General features: G+C 41.0%; 1 protein-coding gene across 3 annotated transcripts in view; it reads right to left on the bottom strand.

The window, feature by feature from the left end:
* Positions 1–21,865, bottom strand: part of LOC119659172 (protein kinase C) — an 80,878-nt gene that overhangs the window by 22,029 nt on the left and 36,984 nt on the right. For 2 of the 3 annotated variants that reach the window (XM_038067126.1, XM_038067127.1), the window contains one exon: positions 3,591–3,784. In XM_038067126.1, coding sequence (XP_037923054.1) covers positions 3,591–3,784 — 194 coding nt within the window. Of the gene's footprint in view, positions 1–3,590; positions 3,785–21,865 lie in introns of those variants that run through there. The other variant, XM_038067128.1, reaches the window with a different exon arrangement.

The raw sequence follows: 21,865 nt of genomic DNA, 5'->3' as shown, positions 1-21,865 counted from the left end.
CGAGCAGACAAGCTTCTGCACAGCCAGGACCCGGCGCTCCCGATGAGGTCACAATCGGGACTATTCATAGCCATCTTCGAGCCCTCCCAAGAGCTCAGTGAAGTACTGAAAATTAAATATATACTTCACCAGAACATTTCGCTTGAGAAAGTCAAGCCAATCGAAGAAGTGGCAGTGCTACAACTGCCAGAATTTCGGCCACATCGCCCTTAACTGTTCGATTGTGCACAGGTGCGTGAAGTGCGCAAAGAAACACGTTCGCGGGGAATGCCCCACACCATCGGCGGAGGCGCCGCATTGCTGCAATTGCGGCCAGACCGGACATCCTGCCAACTACCGCGGATGCCCGGCATACAAAGATATGGTTGCCAGAAGGGAAGCTGGCAGGGCGAGAAAAAATGCTGAAACAGCGAGGACCAAGCAAACGATGACACAGATGTCACAAAGATTGTCCCGGCCAGGTGTATCGTACGCCCAAGCAGCTAGGAATACTCTTCCTAGAGCTGCACCTCAAGCTCCACAAGGCAACAAACTGGCCTTCAAGAACTTGGTCGAAAGCCTCGCTTCCGCCCAAACGAATGAGCAGCGGCAGATTGCCGCAGTCCAATTACTGATGAACTTATGGAGTTAAATATAGTCACATTTAACTCCGCGTCCCTGGTCTCACACGCCCAACGTGCCACTGCCCAAGCGTTGGTTGATACTCTGAAAGCAGACATATTTTGCGTTTCGGAGACCCACCTAAACCACAGACATAATGTCAATTTCACCGAATATACCACTATTCGGCATAACAGCAACACGGGCGCTGCCCTTCTAGTCAAAAAAGACTACCATTTTGAGGAAGTCGTCATCGAGGGTTTAGTAGTCTGTTCCGCTGCAGCGGCAATAGTTAAAACTATCGATAATAAACGGATTTTGGTAGTTTCCGTCTATTTCAAATACAATTCCCCACGTGAGCAACTGGGCCATGACTTAAGTCTTGGGCGATCTCCAGTTAAAATAAAAATATCTTATCTTCGGTGGCGACTTTAACTCACGGCACAAATCCTGTGGCGATAAGGCAGAAAATTTAAATGGGAAAACCCTGTATAACTGGATCCACGACCCTTTCACGCCAGCCAACCTTGAGGTGGTCTCGCCGGATTCGCCGACAAGACCCGCTAGTCAATCCATCATTGACTTTTTCCTGCTGTCTGATGAAACCAAGCAAAGTTTTCAGGTAACTTCCTGTAAAACCTTGCCAGGCATGTCCGACCATTTTGCAGTTGAACACAAAATGGCCTCAACTTCACAACTGCAGAAGCGAGTTAAGGTAACCATCAGGTCATTCGCCCATACTGATTGGGACAAATTCAAGTCAGATTTAGCACCAAGGCTGAACTTGAAGAAACTCGCTACAGATCGCAATCTGTCGGACAAAGAAATCGACGAAGCAATCATTTTGGCCACGGACGCCATCAATACTGCTACACGCAGAAATACCAGGCTGATCAAAGTTGATGAGTTTGTATACAACAAATTCCCGCATGATATCATGCTACATATGAAGGTCAAACAGATTTGGCGCAGGAACCTCAAGCGCAACTTCCATAAAAATGGAAATAAAGTTAATGCTGAATACAAAGCATTGCTCTCCCGGATTAATTGCCTGAGTACAATTATCTGGGAAATGGTGGCGCAATTCCGCAATAAAGAATTAACCCGTAATCTCACAGACATTAAGCCCGGGCCATATATGTTTCAACATATAAATAGGCTAGCGAGGAAAAATAAGTCCGGTAATTTCGTTCTTACCAGGAACAAGGAACCAATCTGCGGAGACGCCAGAAAGGCGCAAGTCCTTGCGGAATCATTTGAGTCTCAGCTCAATACCCCTCCCTAGTGTCGATGGTTGAAACAACTATCGCCGACTTTGTCTCTAGGCATTCAAATAAATTAGTCACATTCTCCCAAACGAACTCCTCGGTAAAACCAACGGATTCGCAACAATTCCTGAGTTTATCAAAACTCACTGCCTTGACCTCAAACCTAAACGGTAAAAAATCAGCCGGACCTGACGAAATTCCTAATTACGTAATTAGGCAACTCCCCCGAGTCTCCATCAAATTTTTGCTGGCAGTATTTAATAACTGCATAAATAATGGCTACTTTCCCACCACCTGGAAAGTAGCTAAGCTAATTGCAATCCGGAAAAAAGGCGGCTCTACTGAGCCTAAAAACTTTAGACCCGTTTTATTATTATCCAATTTAGGCAAACTCTTTGAGAGAGCATGGACAATCGGGCTAGTCCAATATTGCAATCTCAAAGAGATTATACTGAACCATCAGTTCGGGTTCCGCAGCAAGCACGGAACTCAACATACACTTAGCTACCTTCACGACATCGTCGTAGCAAGACTTAACGTCAATAATAAACCGACCGTAGCATGTGCATTAGACTCAGAAAAGTCCTTTGACTCCGTATGGGTAAACGGACTAATCTACAAACTGATAGATCTTGAGTTCCCAATTCCGATCATTAGAATTGCACTAAGCTTCTTCGAAGATAGGTATTTCTACGTCAGCGTGGGGAACGAATTCTCCGATCTCTTGTCGGTAACATCGGGAGTACCGCAAGGATCCATTTCTGGACCTACATTTTATAATATCTTCACGGCTGACGTCCCAACTGTCGAGACCGGCACCGAACTTATTCAATATGCCGATGATCCTCTCATCTTCGCTTCAAGTCTCCACCCCAACAGGACAGCCAAAGCGGTCGAGAGATACTTGAAAGACCTCGGCAAATATTACCTGGCATGGAGCATTAAGATTAATGAGGCCAAAACGCAATTCTGCACCTTCCGGAGGAAAGCTAGATACCTAGGTTCTAGAGGAATCCATAGAAAAGCTAAACGCTTGAAAATGAAGATCGGAAACACTATAGTGAGCAATTCCCAGACCATTAAGTACTTAGGAGTTAAACTTCACGAACTCCTTAAGTTCAAGCCACATCTTGAGCTCGCTATTGGTAAGGCACGCGGTGCATTAAGTAGGATCTACTTCCTTCTTCGAAAGAAGGTAGGACTCAGCACCAAGGCCAAACTGACTCTCTACAAGACCCTGATCAGACCCATTATCTGCTATGGAGCGCCCACGTGGATCACTTGCTCCACCCGAACCATGTCCAAATGTGAGGCATTCGAACGCCGGATATTAAGGTACTGCACTGGTCTTTCCTATAATTGGAAAACCAAGAAGGTTGGAAAAAAACGCCGAAGTATATCGGCGCGCCAAGGAACAACCTCTTCGAGAATTCGTTCTCAACTTGGTGGAACGGTTCTTCGAAAGAACGGAGAATCATCCAAATCCACTAATCCGGCAACTCTACCAACAGGGTAGCACTTCCCATTGGCCAACTTCCTAAGGCCCTGCCAAATAGTGAGCGAAGCTCTTAAACCTGCCATCCTTTCCCTATTTGATTCTCCCTGCCTGGTAGGTTAAGTTAAGCTAAGTTAGTTAAGCTTAATATTTAAGCTAGAACTAATCAATCATGTATTAGCGTAAGTCACTATGATGAATAAAAAACTTAAACTTAACTGACTTACCCATAAGTCTTGTAACGCATTATCCTGGTGCATAACATCTTCGAGCGCTATTGTGCAATTCGCCACAAAATCGTCAGGCGGCAATGCACAATCGTGAAATACTGTAAGACCTAAATTTTTGGCATTAAAAATATCATGTATAAATTGCTCATTCCAAACTGGATCAAATGTTTTCGACTTTGTTGTTGAACGATCTGAAAAGCAGAAAATGTTTGTTAGTTTTATCTCATGGCAATCACGGTCATTTGTTTTGAAAACATAAAGGAATTCCTAGGCAGGACCTGCTAAAAGCTTCCATAAAACATCGCTTCCAACCCATGCATCACAAACCAATCGAAATCCATCCCTTGCACATATAAAGCGGATTTAGCTTCATATATTCAATTTACAAATATAGATTCCTCCTACAATCTACGCAGCATCGCACCGTCGTTAGGGAAGGATGCTAATCACATAGGACATCACTAATTGGAAAAATACCTAGAACACTCCGAGTTACAGTGTTAACTCGTTTGCACTTGACCCAATTAAGTGATAATTGCTATTTATAGAGTAAATTGCAAAACTTCTTGCACCTTTCACTTCGTAATTCAACTCGATGGCTCCGTGTTTCACAAATGCATATTTGTTCGTATACATGGGGTTAGCTTTTCTATTGCGAGGGATAAATTTGAAATCAATAGTTAGTCAGCAAATTCTTTTATGATACCCAGCCTTCTCGCCCAAGTTCAAGTACTATCTGAAAGTCAAAGTTATGTTTTTCAAGACTACTTTTACTGCACCTTGTAATTGACGCTTTTCATGAATTGAATTGATTTCAAGTGCGGTAATGATCCTTCTCTAGCAGCACACTCGGAACATCACGCCCTCAGCCTCTCTCTACATCTACAGCAAAGTCTCCCTTCACTCCACCATTCGCACAAACGCAGATCTTTCAATCAAACAAACTGAGACGAATTCCAACGCGACTTAGACAGCATGCTGGGTCTTCCCCTGGACAAATCGCGCATACACTCTAATGCTGAGTTAGATACATACATCCGGAAAGTGAACTCTGCCTTCGAATCAACAATCGACAAACACGCCCCAGTTAAAGAACCTGGGTACTACAGATACGGGTGCCTTTCCCCCTCAACCTTCCTCCTAGTCCGCGATAGAAACAGTCTACTGCAGCGCAGGAAACGTTTATTTCACCGGTCACGGAACAGATGCAACGCTGACTACCGTCTCCTCTCCGAGATCATCAAAGACCTATCCAACAAAATCAACGGAGCTATTCGGTCCGAACTGAATGCGGCCTACAAGAAACTCCTCAAATCCCTCAAACCCGGCCCACAAGTTTTCTCAGTAATTAATCGATTGACCGGAAGAAAGAAAAAATATACTAACTTCCACCAAACCAAGATAAAAATAGGCAACCTCCAGTGTCACTCCCCCGAGGAAAAAATATCCGCCTGTGCAGACTATTTCAGCCACTTATTCAGAGCAAAATCGCCAGCGGACCTCATCTGGAACTCGGTGGTCGCCAATGCTGTCAGCGATAAAAGGCTGAGCTTGGAAGGTTCTTACCTTTGCCCCTTTTCTCCCAGATGCCCGCGGTGGGCCCTCACCGTTAATTCCCTTAAGTCTGAGGTTATTTGCTTCAGAAACCCCAGTGGGAAGTGCCACTGGCGCACAGTTCCAGAAAGCAAAAACCTGCAGTTACGCATTGCTAACCACACTCTCAAGCCGAAATTGATTATCAAATACCTGGGAATCTCCCTCAACAACAAACTCAAATCCAACCCCCACGTCAGATCTGCTATCGCCAAGGCCTCTAAGGCCTCAGCTGCCTTAAAAAAACCTCCTCTCATCCCGGGCCCTGTACCCTGCGACCAAAACCCTTTTATACAAGACTCTCATTCGTCCAACCCTGACCTACGGTTTCCCAGCATGGGCTACCATGTCTCCGAACGTAGCAGAAGCCTTCCAACGCTTTGAAAGGACGATACTCAGAAAATGCACGGCCAAATACAGAAGGCCAAACCTAAAATTCCACCAAAACTCTCTTCTGTACGACCTTTCCGGAGTTTGCCCCATAATTCCGCACATGATCAAGCTGTCGCGCGTCAGATTGAAAAAGTGACTGTCCCACCCTAACCTGCTGATAAAAAATCTCGCTAAACGCAATGCTAGGCCGGATATCTCCGTAGGTTAGCGTTACATACTTAATTAGTCATGCTTGAGTTTTAAAGTTATTATTCCTTTGTACAGCACATGTATTTCTTTTCTTTGCTCAATAAATAAATCTGAAATCTGCGGTAATGATCCCTTATAACTTCTTCTTCTTTTGTTCTAGGTCGACGAATACGTAGTGTCATATCCAGGGACATTTTCAATTTTGAATACATACATATCGTTAATAATTAATAATAATTCTTTTGATAATTTAGAAACCAGTTCAGAAGAAACAAAACCGAACATGGGGAAGAAGAAGAGAGGAAAGGTTAAGGTACCGGTGATTTCGACGCTATCGCTACCGACATTCAACGACCGCAGTCCTTTAGTAGGGGAAGCTTGACTACTGCTGCTTCAAATGTTACATCGCATAGCCCCTCACCATTAAAAGTGCTACGTCCAGCAGGGAGTCTGTAGCAGGAGGATACGCAAAGGGAAACTTTGACGCCTAACTACCTGATCGATAAAATACGTAGTGACCAGGAGTGGCCTTCATCCCATTGGGTAACAATATCATGGAGCTGCATCAAGGAACGCCGAAAATATAAGGGTTATGATAAAAGGCTTCAAGTTGACCTTCAAGAAGGTGCAGGATGTGAACGAGACCTGTTACACTTTCTGGGGCACATATTTTGAGCCCTCACTCCCCTATGTTTCACCCGGTATCAAAAATATCATCAGTTTCGAAAATTACTAATTGAGCCCTTTCATTTGACACCCCACATGACCATAATTTCTGAAAGAAAATTTTGGATTCCTGCTGGTACCTCGAAAAGGAGAGATCAAAACGCAAAAGAGAGCCCAGTGTTAGCCCACCAGTAGAGACAATGCTCAAACCGTTGACAGCAAGGAAAGTAAGAATAGGCTGGGTTATGTGTCAGCCTAGGAAGCAGGTGGCACTGAAGGGGTGCTGCAGATTCCTTGGCTTTGGTTACATTGCGAAGGCATGTACCAGTTCAAATGACACATTGAAGTAATGGAGGATGTGAGTGGCAGAAGACAATATTAGCAAGGACTGTGGAGTTAACTCTAATTGACCACTGTGCAAAGGGTAGAAGCGTGTGGACCACCAGCATATCGTAGATTGCAGCAGGTGCCTGGCGTCCCATAAATTTTGAGACTACACTTCAAAAAAACGGTGCAGTGAAATTTACTGAAGCTTTTTGATGAACCTTACCCTTCCTACACGCCCAGTTTCAATTTAAACCGATCATTTTAGTGTTAGTAACTGTGTGTATTCTGTAGCGTATGCTTTTTTATTGTGTCATTAAAAAAATGGAGAAAAATCCAGAGGAAAGTGCCATGATTAAATTTTGCTGTAAAGCCGAGTTCAACCCTACCAAAACTTACAAACTGATACGAAAAAATGTATGGTTAATCAGCTCTCTCTCGTGTAACATTTCGTTGGTATGCTGCCTTTACTGACGGTAGAGAGAATATGGAAGACGAAGAGAGGAGTGGCCGACCAATGAGCCTAAAAACTCGGCTCACGCCGAAGATTTGCTAGAAATGATCCAAATTTTTTGGATTCGATAATAACAGGTGACGAGAGTTTGTGCTTCGCATATGATCCGGAAATGAAGCGCCAGAGCGCAGAATGGTGTGGTCTGAACAGACCGGCCTAAAAAAATATCAGTTTCAAAAGTCAAAAGTGAAGATAATCATCATTTTTTTTATAGGAAAGGGACCATTCACCACGAATTTGTTCCGAAGGATCAGACTGTCAATGCCGAGTTTTACAAACAAGTTTTGGACCGTTTGTGCAAACGTATCACACGTGTGAGGCCACAATTATGGAAAGACCATAACTTTTTCCTTCTCCACGATAATTCCCGGTTGCATACGGCCACTGTTGTTCAGCAGTTTCTGGTTAAAAAAGGTGTAACTTAGTTGAACCATTCCGTCTACTCTCCGGATTTGAATCCCCCAGACTACTTTCCAAGGTTGGAATTGGAGATGAAGGAATGCAGCAATTGAGGACATCCAAAAATCTGTAACGGCCAAGTTCAAAGCGTTTCCAGTTTCCGAGTTTAAGAAACCGATGGATAAGCTACAATATCGCACCAATGAATGTATTCGTGTTAACGGAGATTATTTTGAAAAAAACATATCCCTTCAATTTTTTTTCCATCTTTAAAAATTGTTTTGGAAGTGTAGTCTTCAAACCTTAGGGACGCACCTTGCATATATGTAGTTGCTATGCTGCAACCAGTTTCACCATTGCCAAGTATGAGCAGATGCCGAACGCACTAGTTCTGGACCCGAGATGACATTGATTCAAAATCATAGCAGAGCAGCGGTCGAAGTGTAAGCGGAGCTAGACGTGGTATTTGCGAATGGAGGCTGACATTCGCGAGCGCTGTTTTAGTCAGAAGAGTGGCTTAGCAAGCTAGTGAGGGCTACACTCACAATGTTCACCAGGCAATCTTCTTGAAGAGTCATTGGAGGCACAGGCTCGTTCCAAATATTAGGGTATGACTTGAGCGGAAAAAAGGGGGAGGGGGGCGGGTAGATGCATTGTTGTGGGTTGGATGATGCACCGAACTGTCCTGACTGCGGTGGCATAATGAGAACAGGAATTTGAATCGAGCGCTGAAAAGAAGAGTGAGCCCGGAGATGTTGAGGTCAAAAGAGAAAAACGAGCTGCTGAAGGAAGTTAGGGAGGAGGAAAGCTGAAAGTAGTAGAAGCTTGAATGCCTAAAGGCAAACCCACTCTGCGAAGTGATGTCTAAATGGTCGCCCCGTGGAACTGGGACTGAAGAGACCAGGATAGTTTTTAGTGGGTGCGATTATCGCATGCGCCTGCTCTAACTCCGACCTTCAGGTAACTGAGTTAGATTATTTTACACATTCCAATATGAAGAAAAAAAATATATACGACTAATGTTATCATAAACTTGGACTTAGGAAGAGTTGGTATACGCTTTTCTCTGGAACTTCTTTGATCAAAAATATTCACATCAAAAAAATCCAATTATTTTTTAATAATTTTTGTCGGAATTTTTCACCACCTGCAAAAACAAGGATATCCTTAGTTTTTAAATCTTAGACATTCACCTTGTTTGGCACAATGTACTCTCTCTCTCTGGCAAATCGTCCGTTTTGTCCATGTCTTAGCTATTAGTATATGGACTCGTCTGAGTCCGTTCAGTCCCGCCTTGTTATCGAGCTGACTCCAATCAATCGGTTGAGGAGTGGGGAGACCCAAGTGTGCAAGGGACTCGTCTGAAGTGGCTCTTGCCACAAAGCTTCACCGGGAGTTATCTGATACCAAGGGAACCAAAATGGCCTTCTGAGAGCATATGTGCCAGGAGAATCCTTGGAGGATGTACTCTCGGCCGGGTTATTCGCGGTTGGCCCCCCTTGTGGGAGTTTCATGATGGTGTGGAGTTGCGCTGAACAACCCGTGCGCGTACCCCTTATTTCGCATCCACTGGTATGAATGCTATGCCTGGACTCAGTACAAACTAGTACTGCTGTGCAAGTCACGGCGGGGACCCGATTGTGGTCTCCAAATCAATCCGTGCCTGAAGATTATGCCTATATGGCAGGTAACCATGTTAAACCCCCAGGACCTTCAGTCCCGCTTTGTTGCAGAACTTCGATTCCATGTACTCTGTTTAGCTTCAGTTTAGGTATGGCTGTCCCTACTTTGTCAAAATATTGACCTTATGAATACTGTGATGTGAAAAGTAGGTCATCACCAAGTTCTTGTTGCTGGTGAATTCTACAAGCCGGTAACAACTATGGTTTGTGTTATCATGTCGTTTATTTCTGGAATCGAGGCATTTGTGGCCAAGTGCAGCTCGATATTCAACGATTTGTGGGAGGAAGTATGGAGAACCTTGAAAAAGATCATTGAACTTCCAATAAACTGCGAATAATTTCAACATTTTGTCTTGGATACTGCTGGGGAATATGCTATAATACGAAAAAAAAAATTGATAGAGCGTGTGTTTTCTATCTACGTTTCTAAAGCGTTTGGGATTGAGGTGCGAGAAAAACTAAATCGCCGTCCATTTCGTGAACTTGGAACTGCTACTTCTCAATACAAAGGGTTTTTATTAGCAACTACTCATTTCTTACAACGAAAACTAAGCTTATCCAGAAATATTCATTAGAGCTATTCAATATGTAACACATCGTTCAATAAGTCCCGGGACTAACTATGAAAACAACATTTTATCGGCAAAATTCTTTATTATTCATCAACATAATCTCCTTCAAGGGTAATACAATCATTCCAACGCTTCTCTAACTTTTCAATGCCATGTTTGTAGAGCTCGAAATGAGCCTCAGTAGCAGCGATCACCTCCTCATTTGAGCCAAATCTTTTTCCCTGGAGCATCTTTTTGAGATCCGCAAAGAGCCAGTAGTCGCTGGGGGCCTGATCCGGCGAGTACGGGGGATGAGGAAGCAGTTGGAAGCCTAATTCGTTGAATTTGGTCATCGTTTTGATTGACTTGTGGCACGGGGCGTTGTCTTGATGAAAGATGACTTTCTTCTTCTTCATGTGTGGGCGTTTTTTCGCTATTTCGGCCTTCAAACGATCCAATAACACTATGTACTAGTCGCTATTGATGGTTTTTCCTTTTTCGAGGTAGTCAATGAAAATTATACCATTCGCATTCCAGAATACGGACGCCATCACTTTGGTGGCCGACTGTTGTGTTTTTGCACGCTTCGGACGGCTTTCACCGGTCGTACGCCATTCAGCTGACTGCCGACTTGACTCCGGAGTGAAATGGTGAATCCATGTTTCGTCCGCTGTCACATATCGAAGCAAAAAATCCTGTTTATTGCAAGTAAACAGTGGCAAACAGCTCTCCGAATCATTGATACGTTGTTGCTTTTGTTCCATTGTGAGCAAACGCGGCACCCATTTGGAAAAAACCTTTTTCATAGCCAATTTTTGGTGCAAAATAGTAAATGCACTACCAGTTGATATGTTCACCATCTTAGCTATCTCGAGCACTATCATTTTGCGGTCACCCATCACGATTTTCAATACTTGCTTGGTGTTTTCGGGAGTTACTGCCTCATTTGGCCGACCCGAACGTTCCGCATCATTTGTATCAGCACGACCGCGTTTCAAGTCAGGATACCACCGACAAATGGTTGTTTTCGACGGAGTAGAGTCCGGATAACATTTTTCAAGCCATTGCTGAGCTTGAACAGTGTTTTTTCTCATTAGAAAACAATGTTTTATCAACACACGAAACTCGTTTTGGTCCATTTTTTTTCACGATTGCAAAGGTAGCGTTACTTGAACCACCATAGCTTTCTTGGTTATGTTTCGAATTACATCAAATTTTGACACATCTTATCTGAAGGTTGGTACTTCTGAACCATGGTATATAAATGGCATTATTAGCGCCATCTCTACGCTAGTCCCGGGACTTATTGAACGATGTGTTATTGAGGGAAGGCGTGGAGGTAATAATATACTTCAACCGTAACGACCATTATATCAGACAGACATTATTCTCTGATATAACGGGTGTGGATCAAGAATGATTAAGTTTCAAACGATATCGGACTATCAAGTCGAAAGCGCTTACATGTTGTAACGGATTGGGAATAACTTCCACAACCTCCATTGTGAAATCCACGAAAGATAACTTAGGATATAAATAAGGTCGTGCTCAGTGCCAAAGTCACGACCCATGGGAGACTAGGTAAACCTAATGTTGAAATTAAAGGAGCAGCCTTGATGATAAACAACAGCTGTAAAGAAGTCTTCAAGTCCTCTCAGAACGACAAAGAAATGAAATACAATTTGTTGGAGCTCGGAATTGGCAAAACTGAGAATGACAGTACATTGTCTACCATGTTATGAGAGCGACTTCCAGTTCCTTTTTGCGTGAATATTTCCCCTTGGTAAAGATTGTGTGAGGTCGCCCGCCTGCCATCAATGTTAGTCAGTGACCTAACGTTCAAGTTTCAAAAGGGTAGTCCCACTTCTGCTATTGAAGTCGTTGTCGTTGATTCAATCTGAATCGGGGCTTTTGTTGTGGTTTTATAGAAATTGGGTATTTAAGAAAATGTGTTATCAGCGCCGCATTCCTCTAATGTCTGTTTGGGGATCCAGCGCTCTATGTCTGCAATTTTCACTGATATTTGTGCAATGATGTACACCCAAGACGTTTGAAAAATGTAATATTCGACGTAATGGTAAGAAATGAGATAACAAAAGGTCACTTGGCTAAAGCCGTGAGTCATTATAATCTATGATATAAAAGATAAGCTATTATCCGAGATGGAACTAAACTTCAAGGTCTACTAGCCAACGTAGCTTTATTTAAGTTTCTGTTGCTACTTTTATAAAATGAAACTCAACAAGAAAATATTCCCGCTTTCGGTCCCTCCCTGTTCAATTACAACACTTTCCGAGAGCACAAACAAATATCGCGTTAGCGTTGCACCATTAGAGCATTGTGACGGTGTTGATTACACCGAGCAGAAAAGATCGCTGAACTTTATGGAGGAGATCATAGTCAATTTGATTGGAATGAAAAATTAAATTCAATTTAAAAGATGTCGCATACTTGCCTGGTGGTTATTTGTCGTAAGTTATTTGAGCCACATTACATAGTGTGAATGAATCTAATAGGGGATAAACTACGAGCGAAAAAACGGAAGCAGGCAATCTTGCAAATTTTAAAATTAACTATAAATTGCGACAGAATAGGAACGCGAGGCATATACAGACTCGCAATTCTGGAGTATGAAGATATATGCACGACTATTTATCAAAAAGATGCTCAGGAGAATTTCTATTGTGTAAAATGGCTGAAAGCAAATATTTTGGATTCAGTTGTAAATTAATAAATCTGATGGGTTGAAAGAAATTTCAGCTCATAATTTACTTTTTCTTGGTTTGAGCACTAAGCGTTTAAACTACAATCGTGACAAGCTGCACCTGCTTAGATTAAAATCCTCCATCTGTCGAGGATACTTACAACTTAATAAAATATTTAGATATTTATGAAAATCAAGGTTTTTTTTTAAGGGTTTGTGTGAAAGAGAACCTTATTAGAATCGATTCGATGTCTGTCTGTCACACCTGATTTACTCGGAAATGGCTAAACCAATTGTCAAGAAATTTGGTGAATCTCTTTACATACAGCGAGTGGCGTCATTTTCTATTGAGTTTGAATGGGAAGCTATGTACCCCAAAAAGCGTAACAGGTCTTGTTCTCAGGACCTATACAACTGAAAAATCTGAAAAAAATTACAATGGTGCATCCATATGAAATCTAGGCCTCAAAATACATCCCATTCCGATATCTGCTTAAATAAAGTTAATAATAGTACATTACCATATTTTAGAAATATACCCGAAACCCCCTTAATTGCATGCTATAAGTACAAAATTTGGTATGTTAATAAGTAATAATGTAATGCATAATCTTAAAAAGTTTGATAAAAATTCAACTATTATTAACAAAATTAAAGAAGGTCAAAATTGTATATTTTACGTGAATTTGTCACACTCTAAGACGTGTATGACGTCATCATCATCATCATCGAACTCATATGAACGGTGGAGTTGGAATTTGGAAATACATATGTATATCAAGAAATATTTTGAATGGGAAGTATAAGCGAATGGGAAAACATGAATAGGGTATTTCTCACACAAGATGAACACAAAATCTTTATACCTGAAACGTGGCTTGTTTAAGAAGGGCTCCAACAATTTTTTGATGGGAGTATTTACTACTATATAATGCTATAATGCGACTAACACAGGAATGGTTCACTAGAGGGTTTGTTTTCGAAAAGAGAAGGAAAACGGGCAGTAATTCAGAAGTCTTACTTTATTTGAATGGTTAACTGGTTGCCTTTAAAGGTGGATTTCCCCATTAATATACTTGCCTCATCCCCGTCTCGCTCTCTGTCGATTGTTCTGAGGTCTATTTTCAATGTTAACGAAATACCTTTGATTATGCATCAAAATCCTCCACAATTCGCCTTAACCATGCACATTACTGAAAATTTGTTGATCAGATTGTTTGCGTAGCAAGTAACACATGTTTTCATCGAAGGGGGCAACAGTAGACAACAGCATTCAAGCCTATCAAAAATCAATGAGATTCGTGCCTTTCAAGCCTCCACTTAAAAACGAAGCCACAATAGTGACTATTACCTCCTCGTGCAGTATCTTCGTATAAAAAGATAAATACAGTGAAACCTCTCCTATTGGACACCCCTATTGCACGGGCCTAGAGATTTGTTTTTTAACACAAAAATTCGTCTATTTAGCGGACACGCGGAATAACGGACGTGGACAACAGAAATACTCATCATGTCATCAACGGATAGAAGGAGCCGAGTTTTTTTTGGAAGTTGGGGCAGTTGGGGCAAAATTAATTACTCTATTGGAAAATGCTACAACTTTTGCAAATGGCGCGAATTGTCAATTCGGTTTTGACATTTGTGAAGTAAAAAAACACAGAATACAAATCGACAAGCCATGAATCGGTTTCCTCCGCCAGAACGCGGAATACAATGCATCAGCTGTTAGCTGCCCGCCAAACGCGTCTTACCTACGCTCAAGCCCTCCTGAATCTCAACGAAGAGGAGGACGATTTTTCATCGAAAATTATCATGAGCGATGAGACTAATTTCCAACTTGGCGGTTACGTGAATAAACAAAATAATCGTTTCAGGGGCACTATCCATGAAGAGTCATTACATCCGCTCAAAGTGACTGCGTGGTATGCTGTTTACGCTAGAGTCATCGGGCCATCTCCTTTAAGAAAGCTCCGGCAAAACAACGACAGTGGACGGCGCACTTAGCCATGAGTACCGATTTTTTCTTCCTCAATTGGATGAATTGGGACTGGAGAACACGCGGTTCCAACAGGACGCTGCAACGGCGCACACTGCTTGAGGCACAACTGATATTCTGAAGGAAGCATTTCCGGATCGCTTAATCTCTCATTTTGATGACTTACACTGGCCGGCCAGATCACCCCATTTAACCATTTCAGACTTCATTTTATGTGGTTTTTTGAAGTTTTGGGTTTACGTCAACAATCCTCAGACTTAAGGAGGATATTCGCCCGGATGCGAGATTCTGTCGCCCGAAGTTCTGGCAAGGGTGATGGAAATGTCATAAAATGGGTCCGTATGGTCATCAACTCTGGCGGCGGTCACTTGGCTGATATAATTTTCTCGACTTGGAATGGTGGAATAAATTCTAAACACAAGCTGAATCGAAGTTTTTCATTAAAAAAAATTACAGCAAAAGAACATCGGATGTTAGCTAAAATTTCGGAATCTCAGGTCAGTTCTGTCCTTCTGGACACAGTGATAACGTCACGTAAAAGGCTGAATTCGGGAGAGAAAAAATTTTTATTGAAGAGTACGATCGTACAAGGCCTTCAATTCGGCCATTCACGGAAAAGTTAGGGATCGGTAAAACACAAGTTTCGGATACGTTAAAAAACAGGACGAATTTTTTAAATTATGATCGGAGGCGGCAAAAAACATCACAATAAAGAATTTGTTAGAATCAGGGAAGATGTCGGAAATTGACAAATGTGCTTTGGAAGGGTTCGTTTGTGCTAGATCCAGTAATCCAGTAAGATTTCTATAAGAAGAAGTCGAAAATTGACAAATGCATTTTGGAATGCTTCGTTCGCGCAAGATCCAGTAAGATTCCCATAAATGGATTGCTCAAAAAAAAACAGCCCCAGAGGTCGCATTTGAAAATGGTTGGCTCGAAAAGTTTAGAATGCGCAATAAAATCAAATATCGATCAATTTGTGGACAAGCCGGGAGTGTTTCTGAGGAGGCGATGAGTTACTGGTCAGTAAGACTGAAAGATTTAATTAAGGACTGCGACGAATGAAACATCTACAACTGCGACCATGCAGAGCTTTGATAGATAAAACCATGACTTTAAAAGAGTAATACCTGTTCGGGAGTGGGGATTTCCAAGAAACTATTAACGATTCTGTTAATAATCGTAGAAAAAGGGAAGAAACCTCGCTGTTTTTGAGGGATCAATGTAAACGTAATTGATATCGTCTGGAAATACAATATTCAAGCTTAGATGACACAGATATTTATACAATAACTGCAGCACTTGGATAAGAAAATGTAGAAATAAAACCGTATGATTTTATTATTTTTGGACCATCCGTTTACTCACTGAGATGTAGAGTTAAAAAATGCCTAACTGATAGTAATCCCCCCCCCCCCCCCCCCCCTCAAATACAGCGTCGATTTGGCAACCTCTCTATCAAGGAATAATGAAAAATGATAAGGTTCACTACCGAACTAAATCAAGATACAATTATTTACGCACTAAGGACGCTGAAAAATTTCTGAATAAAATTCCTGCCTATGAGAGCCACTATTCTAGACGGGATTGCTCTAAGAAGTTTATATCCCCTCACTTGACCATCACGGTGCTTCACGAAGAATATCGAAAAACGTCGAAGTGAGGATCGCAAGCAGCTTCATTTGAAAAATTTTCAACATTCCCATGATTGGGCCTAATTAATGTGGGACACTGGAAAGAAAAAGAAATTTATTGTTAGAGAGATGGAGAGTTCCAACTCGTCCCTTTTAAAAACAGTTTTAGTTAATAGAAAAAAAAGATAATGAAAAAGGCATTATGCATAAGATGTAAGATGGCTTAACTATAACGAAGATAGCCGCAGTGTTCTTTACCACAAGTCAACGCTCGATGTAAATGTTAATTTTAAAACAGTAAGTTTTTTGGAAAAGGGCAGGCTACAAAAATTAGAGCCATCAATCAGATAGCGGCAGAAAAAAGAAAGATATGTTAGATCTCCTACCTTACATAAGTTCATCATTTAGACGATTCTATGAAGAGCTGAAATCTACATCTAAGCAGAATGTGCATCCAGATTTAGGTGAAGCAGAAAAATGAAGAAGAATGAAAGTAAATTATGGGTGATTTTTTTTAATGTTTTGTGGCGCGGCAGGATTCGCAGCATTCGAAATTTATTTCGAATGTTGCGAATGCGAACAAATAGATGGCGCGGAACTTTCCACTTTGTAGAGCTCGCCACGGGAGTGGAGGACTAGCGGAGATAGTGTGCCATGAGTTGGGAGATGGCGCGGAACTTTCCACTTTGTAGAGCTCGCCACGGGAGTGGAGGACTAGCGGAGATAGTGTGCCATGAGTTAGGGGCAGAAAGAAACACATGAAGACAAATCGTTCTCTTCTGCCTCCAGCCCAGAACAACGACGTAAATTAAGTTTGATTGTTTAAATAAAAGTTCAATTCATAACGACGTCATTTGAAATTTATGATTAATCCGTGCTCTGGTCTCATCGTGTTTTTCCCTTCAAATAGATTGGAATTACACTTGGAAATCGTTAAGCAGTCTAGTGCAAATAGCACAGTTTTAATAAATACCAATAAAATAATTATGTTTTCTTTAGGCATGCTGCGTATGTTATTTTATTTTCTATTACTTTCTTTTATGTAAAATAAATATAAAAAATGTCAAAAATAAATTTTTGAAAAAGGAAAAATATAATTTAATGGGACAATTTAACAGGACGGAAAGAAGATGTGGAAGAAGATGATGAAATGAAGAATCGAGGATCACAACCGAAGCGAGTGTCTCTATTTCAAACAATGGAGAGCACGGAGAAGATAAGGAGTTTTTTTTAACTCACAGGACTATCATTGGAGTACGAATGATTGCAAACATACAAATGCAGTCATCCAACATCCCTTTTCATAAAAAATAAATGATTATTTTAGAATGAAAGATTAAAGTCAGAATACTAATAAGATAGACAAATGTATCCATGGATAACTATGTTTTCATTATTTTATAAAAAAAACCTGTTTTCACTACATATCTGTAGATATTTACTTTAAATAAATTTTTAAATAGCACTTCATGATGGCTTTTAGGGTTTTGTGTGAAACAAAACCTTATTTGAACCGATTCGATGTCTGCCTGTCTATCTACATCCAATTCCGATACCTGCTTAAAGGGGATATGGTCTTGAATATTTTTTTTTCGCCATATTTTGAAAACTTTTTTTATTGAATGTAAAACATCTCTAGAATGTTGTGCCAAATTTTCAGAGCGATTCTGGCCAAATTAACGGATCTGCCGCCCGATATGTTGAACTATAAAGCGATTTTCCCACACACTAAGTTCTCAAGGCCGGTGACGTCTGTAGTTTACAATCTATTCCTTTCGAAATTTGGTAGACAGTTTTCCTTTATAATTCATGAGGTCACGCTTTAGTTTTTTAAGTTTGTGATTCTCTTTTATTTTACATCATAAGTTACAGCCGTCACCACAAAACGACTTTTTTTGAAGACTTCTCAGGAAATTTGCTGCCAACAACTTAAGGGGGTCATCCCGTGTGTCGGGTTGGAGAAATCGATTTTTTTTTGCATGAATTGTATCTATATATAGTGGAGAATATGTGGGCAAAGGGATTTTCCGATATTCCGAGTCGTTCAGAAATTACAGGGTTAAACAGGTAACGAGTTTGCAGCCGCGGCTAGAGTACTCGATGAGAAAGAGCATCGAATCTTTTTTTACCTGTTAGTTTTTTACCTGAGCCTTATAAATTCGCACACAGGTATAAATATAAAAAGGTGGAAAACCAATCAATTGTCTAAACTTATTTGCTGTTTGGAATAAAAAGGATAATCCAGTCTAGAGTGAGCACTGAAAGGCTTTCAAGTTATACTCAGTTATATTTTGTTGTAAGTATTGTGCTGTTTGTGTGTTCAGTGATTTTTTTAAATGGATCGTACGAAGGGAGATCGCTTTAACATTCAACGTCATGCCCGCACTAAAAGATGAGTATTTCATGGGAATCGATACTTATCAGAGAAGAAAAAGGACTTCGCATCAACATCAGCAAAGAAACGTTTAGCAAGCATGAACATGGATGTTCCAATTGCGACAAGTTTTGTATATTGTATATTGGATTTTGCTGGAGTTTTCTCCGGTATGTCTGCAAATTTCTGCAAATAATAAAATATACGTAGTAGTAAAAAAGGAATGCATAGGACATGTCGAGAAAAGAATGAGAACGCGGCCTAGAAATGCAAAGAAGAATCACAAAGGCATTGGTGGAAAAGGGGCTGGAAAACTTACTGATAACGACCTCACTATATTTTTTGGGCTAGCTATTCGTCGACACGTAAATTCGATAGAAGGAATGAAGCAAGAAATTTGGGCAACACGCAAATTCAATAGAAGGAATGAAGCAAGAAATTTGGGCAACTTTCTCCAGCAGGCGAGGACAGTTGATGCAAATGGCGCAAAGCGGAAGCTAAAGGAGAACTGGATAGTTTCCACCACGAGAAGGCACCCTTGGCTGAAGAAGTTCAAACAGTCATCAAATCAATCTACGAAGATTTGTCACGAGATGATCTCTTGAACAGATGTTTAGGAGCAGAGACCCGGAATAACAATGAGTCGTTAAATGCATTGATCTGGATTTTCGCTCCTAAACACCTACATTCTGGGGCCAAGGTCGTAGAAATAGCCACTTTTCTGGCTGTAATTATTTTCAATGAAGGATTCAATGGCATTCTCAAAATCCTAGTGGCAATGGGATGTCAAATTGGTCACATATGTCAGGTTTATGTCGACCGCTGTAATGAAGCGCGAATTTGGCGGTCCGAACGACGATCGACTAACCTCGCTAAAAGAGCCAGAATTGGAACCAGAGAGCAACAATCGGGTTTATAAGACTTTTTTGAAGAAGCGGAGGGTGCTCTCTATGGATCAGGTATAGCAGATTAATAGTGAGTTAAAATTATACTGTTGATAATCACATTTAAATTTTCAAATGCGTTTTTCTCGAAACTGCATCTTGAAAATCGGCTGCCACCATAGCTCAAAATCTATCCAACCGAATTCTCTGAAATTTTCACGACTTCTTTAATACATATTTCTACGGTCCGCAAAGTAGGATAATTGCAATTGGACGGGTAGTTTTTTTTTATTCATAAAAAAAGCCGTAAAAAAGCACCAAAATTCAAAAAATTAAATTTAAAAGCCCACCAAAAATTTACCTTTTAATATTTTCTAATTATCCTAGTTTGCGGACCGTGGAATATTGTCCACATTAAAATGCCCTTTAGTTTTTTTTCCTCAGATGAACACAGCGCCCTCCAGATGGAGATGGGTCCATAAATTGACACGTATTCCAAAAACTAGCTACGATATCAAGCTGAATTTATCATATATACTAGGGATATCAATAAACATATAGTGAAAAAATCACGTTTCTATCTTTATCCAGTCCTTCTGTCGGTTTTTTCTGTAAATTTGAAGTTTTATTGTGAAAAATTGGTTATACATTCATTGTTCAAAGTATTGCCCATCGCTAGCCACAACTTTCTTCCATCTTTCAGACAGTTCATAGATACCATCGCGCCAAAAATTGGCCTGCTTGGCCGCTAAACACTCATGGAGCCATTTTTTGAGTTCGTCGTAATTGGAGAAGTACTGGTCAGCCAAACCATGCTGCATCGACCGGAACAAATGGTAATCAGAAGGAGCAATGTCTGGAGAGTACAGCGGGTGGGGTAGGACTTCCCATTTCAACGTTTCTAGATATGTTTTAACGCGCTATGCAACATGTGGACGAGCATTGTCATGTTGCAAAATAACCTTATCATGCCTTTGCTGGTATTGCGGCTGTTTTTTCTTGAGTTCGCGGCTCAAACGCATCATTTGACGTCGGTAGAGTTTTCCCGTGACCGTTTCGTTCGGTTTTAGCAGCTCATAGTATACCACACCGAGCTGGTCCCACCCTATACACGGCATGATCTTCTCACCATGAATATTCGCTTTGGTCGTCGATGATGAGGCATGGCCGGGGTATCCCCACGTTACCCGACGCTTGGGATTATCGTAATGGATCCACTTTTCATCGCCAGTAACTATTTGATGCAGAAAACCCTTCCTTTCTTGTCGTTGGAGCAGATGTTCGCACGTGAAAAAACGGCGTTCGACGTCTCTTGGGTTCAGTTCGTACGGAACCCAATTTCCGACCTTTCGGGTCATTCCCGTTGCTTTTAAACGGTTGGAAATGGCTTGCTGAGTGGCTCCAAGTGTTTTTCCAAGTTCTTCTTCCGTTTGCGATGGATCTTGGTCGAGCAATGCCTCTAATTCTTCATCTTCAAAAATTGTTGGCCGTCCGGCGTGCTCTTCGTCTTCCAAGTCAAAATTGCCACTTTTAAACCGTCCAAACCACCTCTGTCACATTCGTTCAGATAGAGCATGGTCACCATAAACTTCCACCAAAATGCGATGACTTTCGGTTGCTTGTTTCTTCATATTGAAATAATGAAGTAGAACTCCCCGCAAAAACACATTATTTGGTACAAAATTGGCCATTTTCGTTGATGAAAAAAGTATTGTTGTTTACACTTTAATTAAGTAATTTATACTGACGTTTGTGCCTACTGACAGTAGCTTTCCGATGAATGTTTGGAAATGTGGATCAATGGAATAAAAAACAAGCTACGCCATCTATTGTGAAAACCGACAGAACTTATTTGTAGGCCTAATAGTATATTACCAATTAGAATTTCGGGTAATTTTAGAAAATTACCCGAAACCCCTCTTAAGTTCATCCTTGAAGTACAAAATTTGGTACGGCAAGTAATAATATAACGCACAATTTTGGAAAGTTTGACAAAAATCCAACTTATTACCAAAGTTATAGAAGGTCAAAATTGTATATTTCACGTGAATCTACCGCACTCTAAGAAATGTACGAAGTCATCGTTATATAAAGTGAGTTCATATGAACGGCGGAGTTGGAATTTGGAAATACATATGTTATTATCAAATTGTTGGAGTTTGGAAATGTCATACGTCAAGGAATATTTTTAATTGGAGATATATGCGAACGGGAAAACATGAATAGAAAATTTCTCCTCCGTCCAGCTTCCGGTATTCCAACTTGTTTTATTACTAATATTTTCCCCACCTTTTTATTACATCACATATGTGAACATATAAAGTTTCAATGTAGCTGCTGTGCCCTAGTCGAAAACAACTCATCAGACG

This window comes from Hermetia illucens, chromosome 6 (assembly GCF_905115235.1).
Source record: "Hermetia illucens chromosome 6, iHerIll2.2.curated.20191125, whole genome shotgun sequence".
Lineage (NCBI taxonomy): Eukaryota > Metazoa > Arthropoda > Insecta > Diptera > Stratiomyidae > Hermetia > Hermetia illucens.
This window is presented reverse-complemented; position numbering and strand designations above follow the sequence as displayed.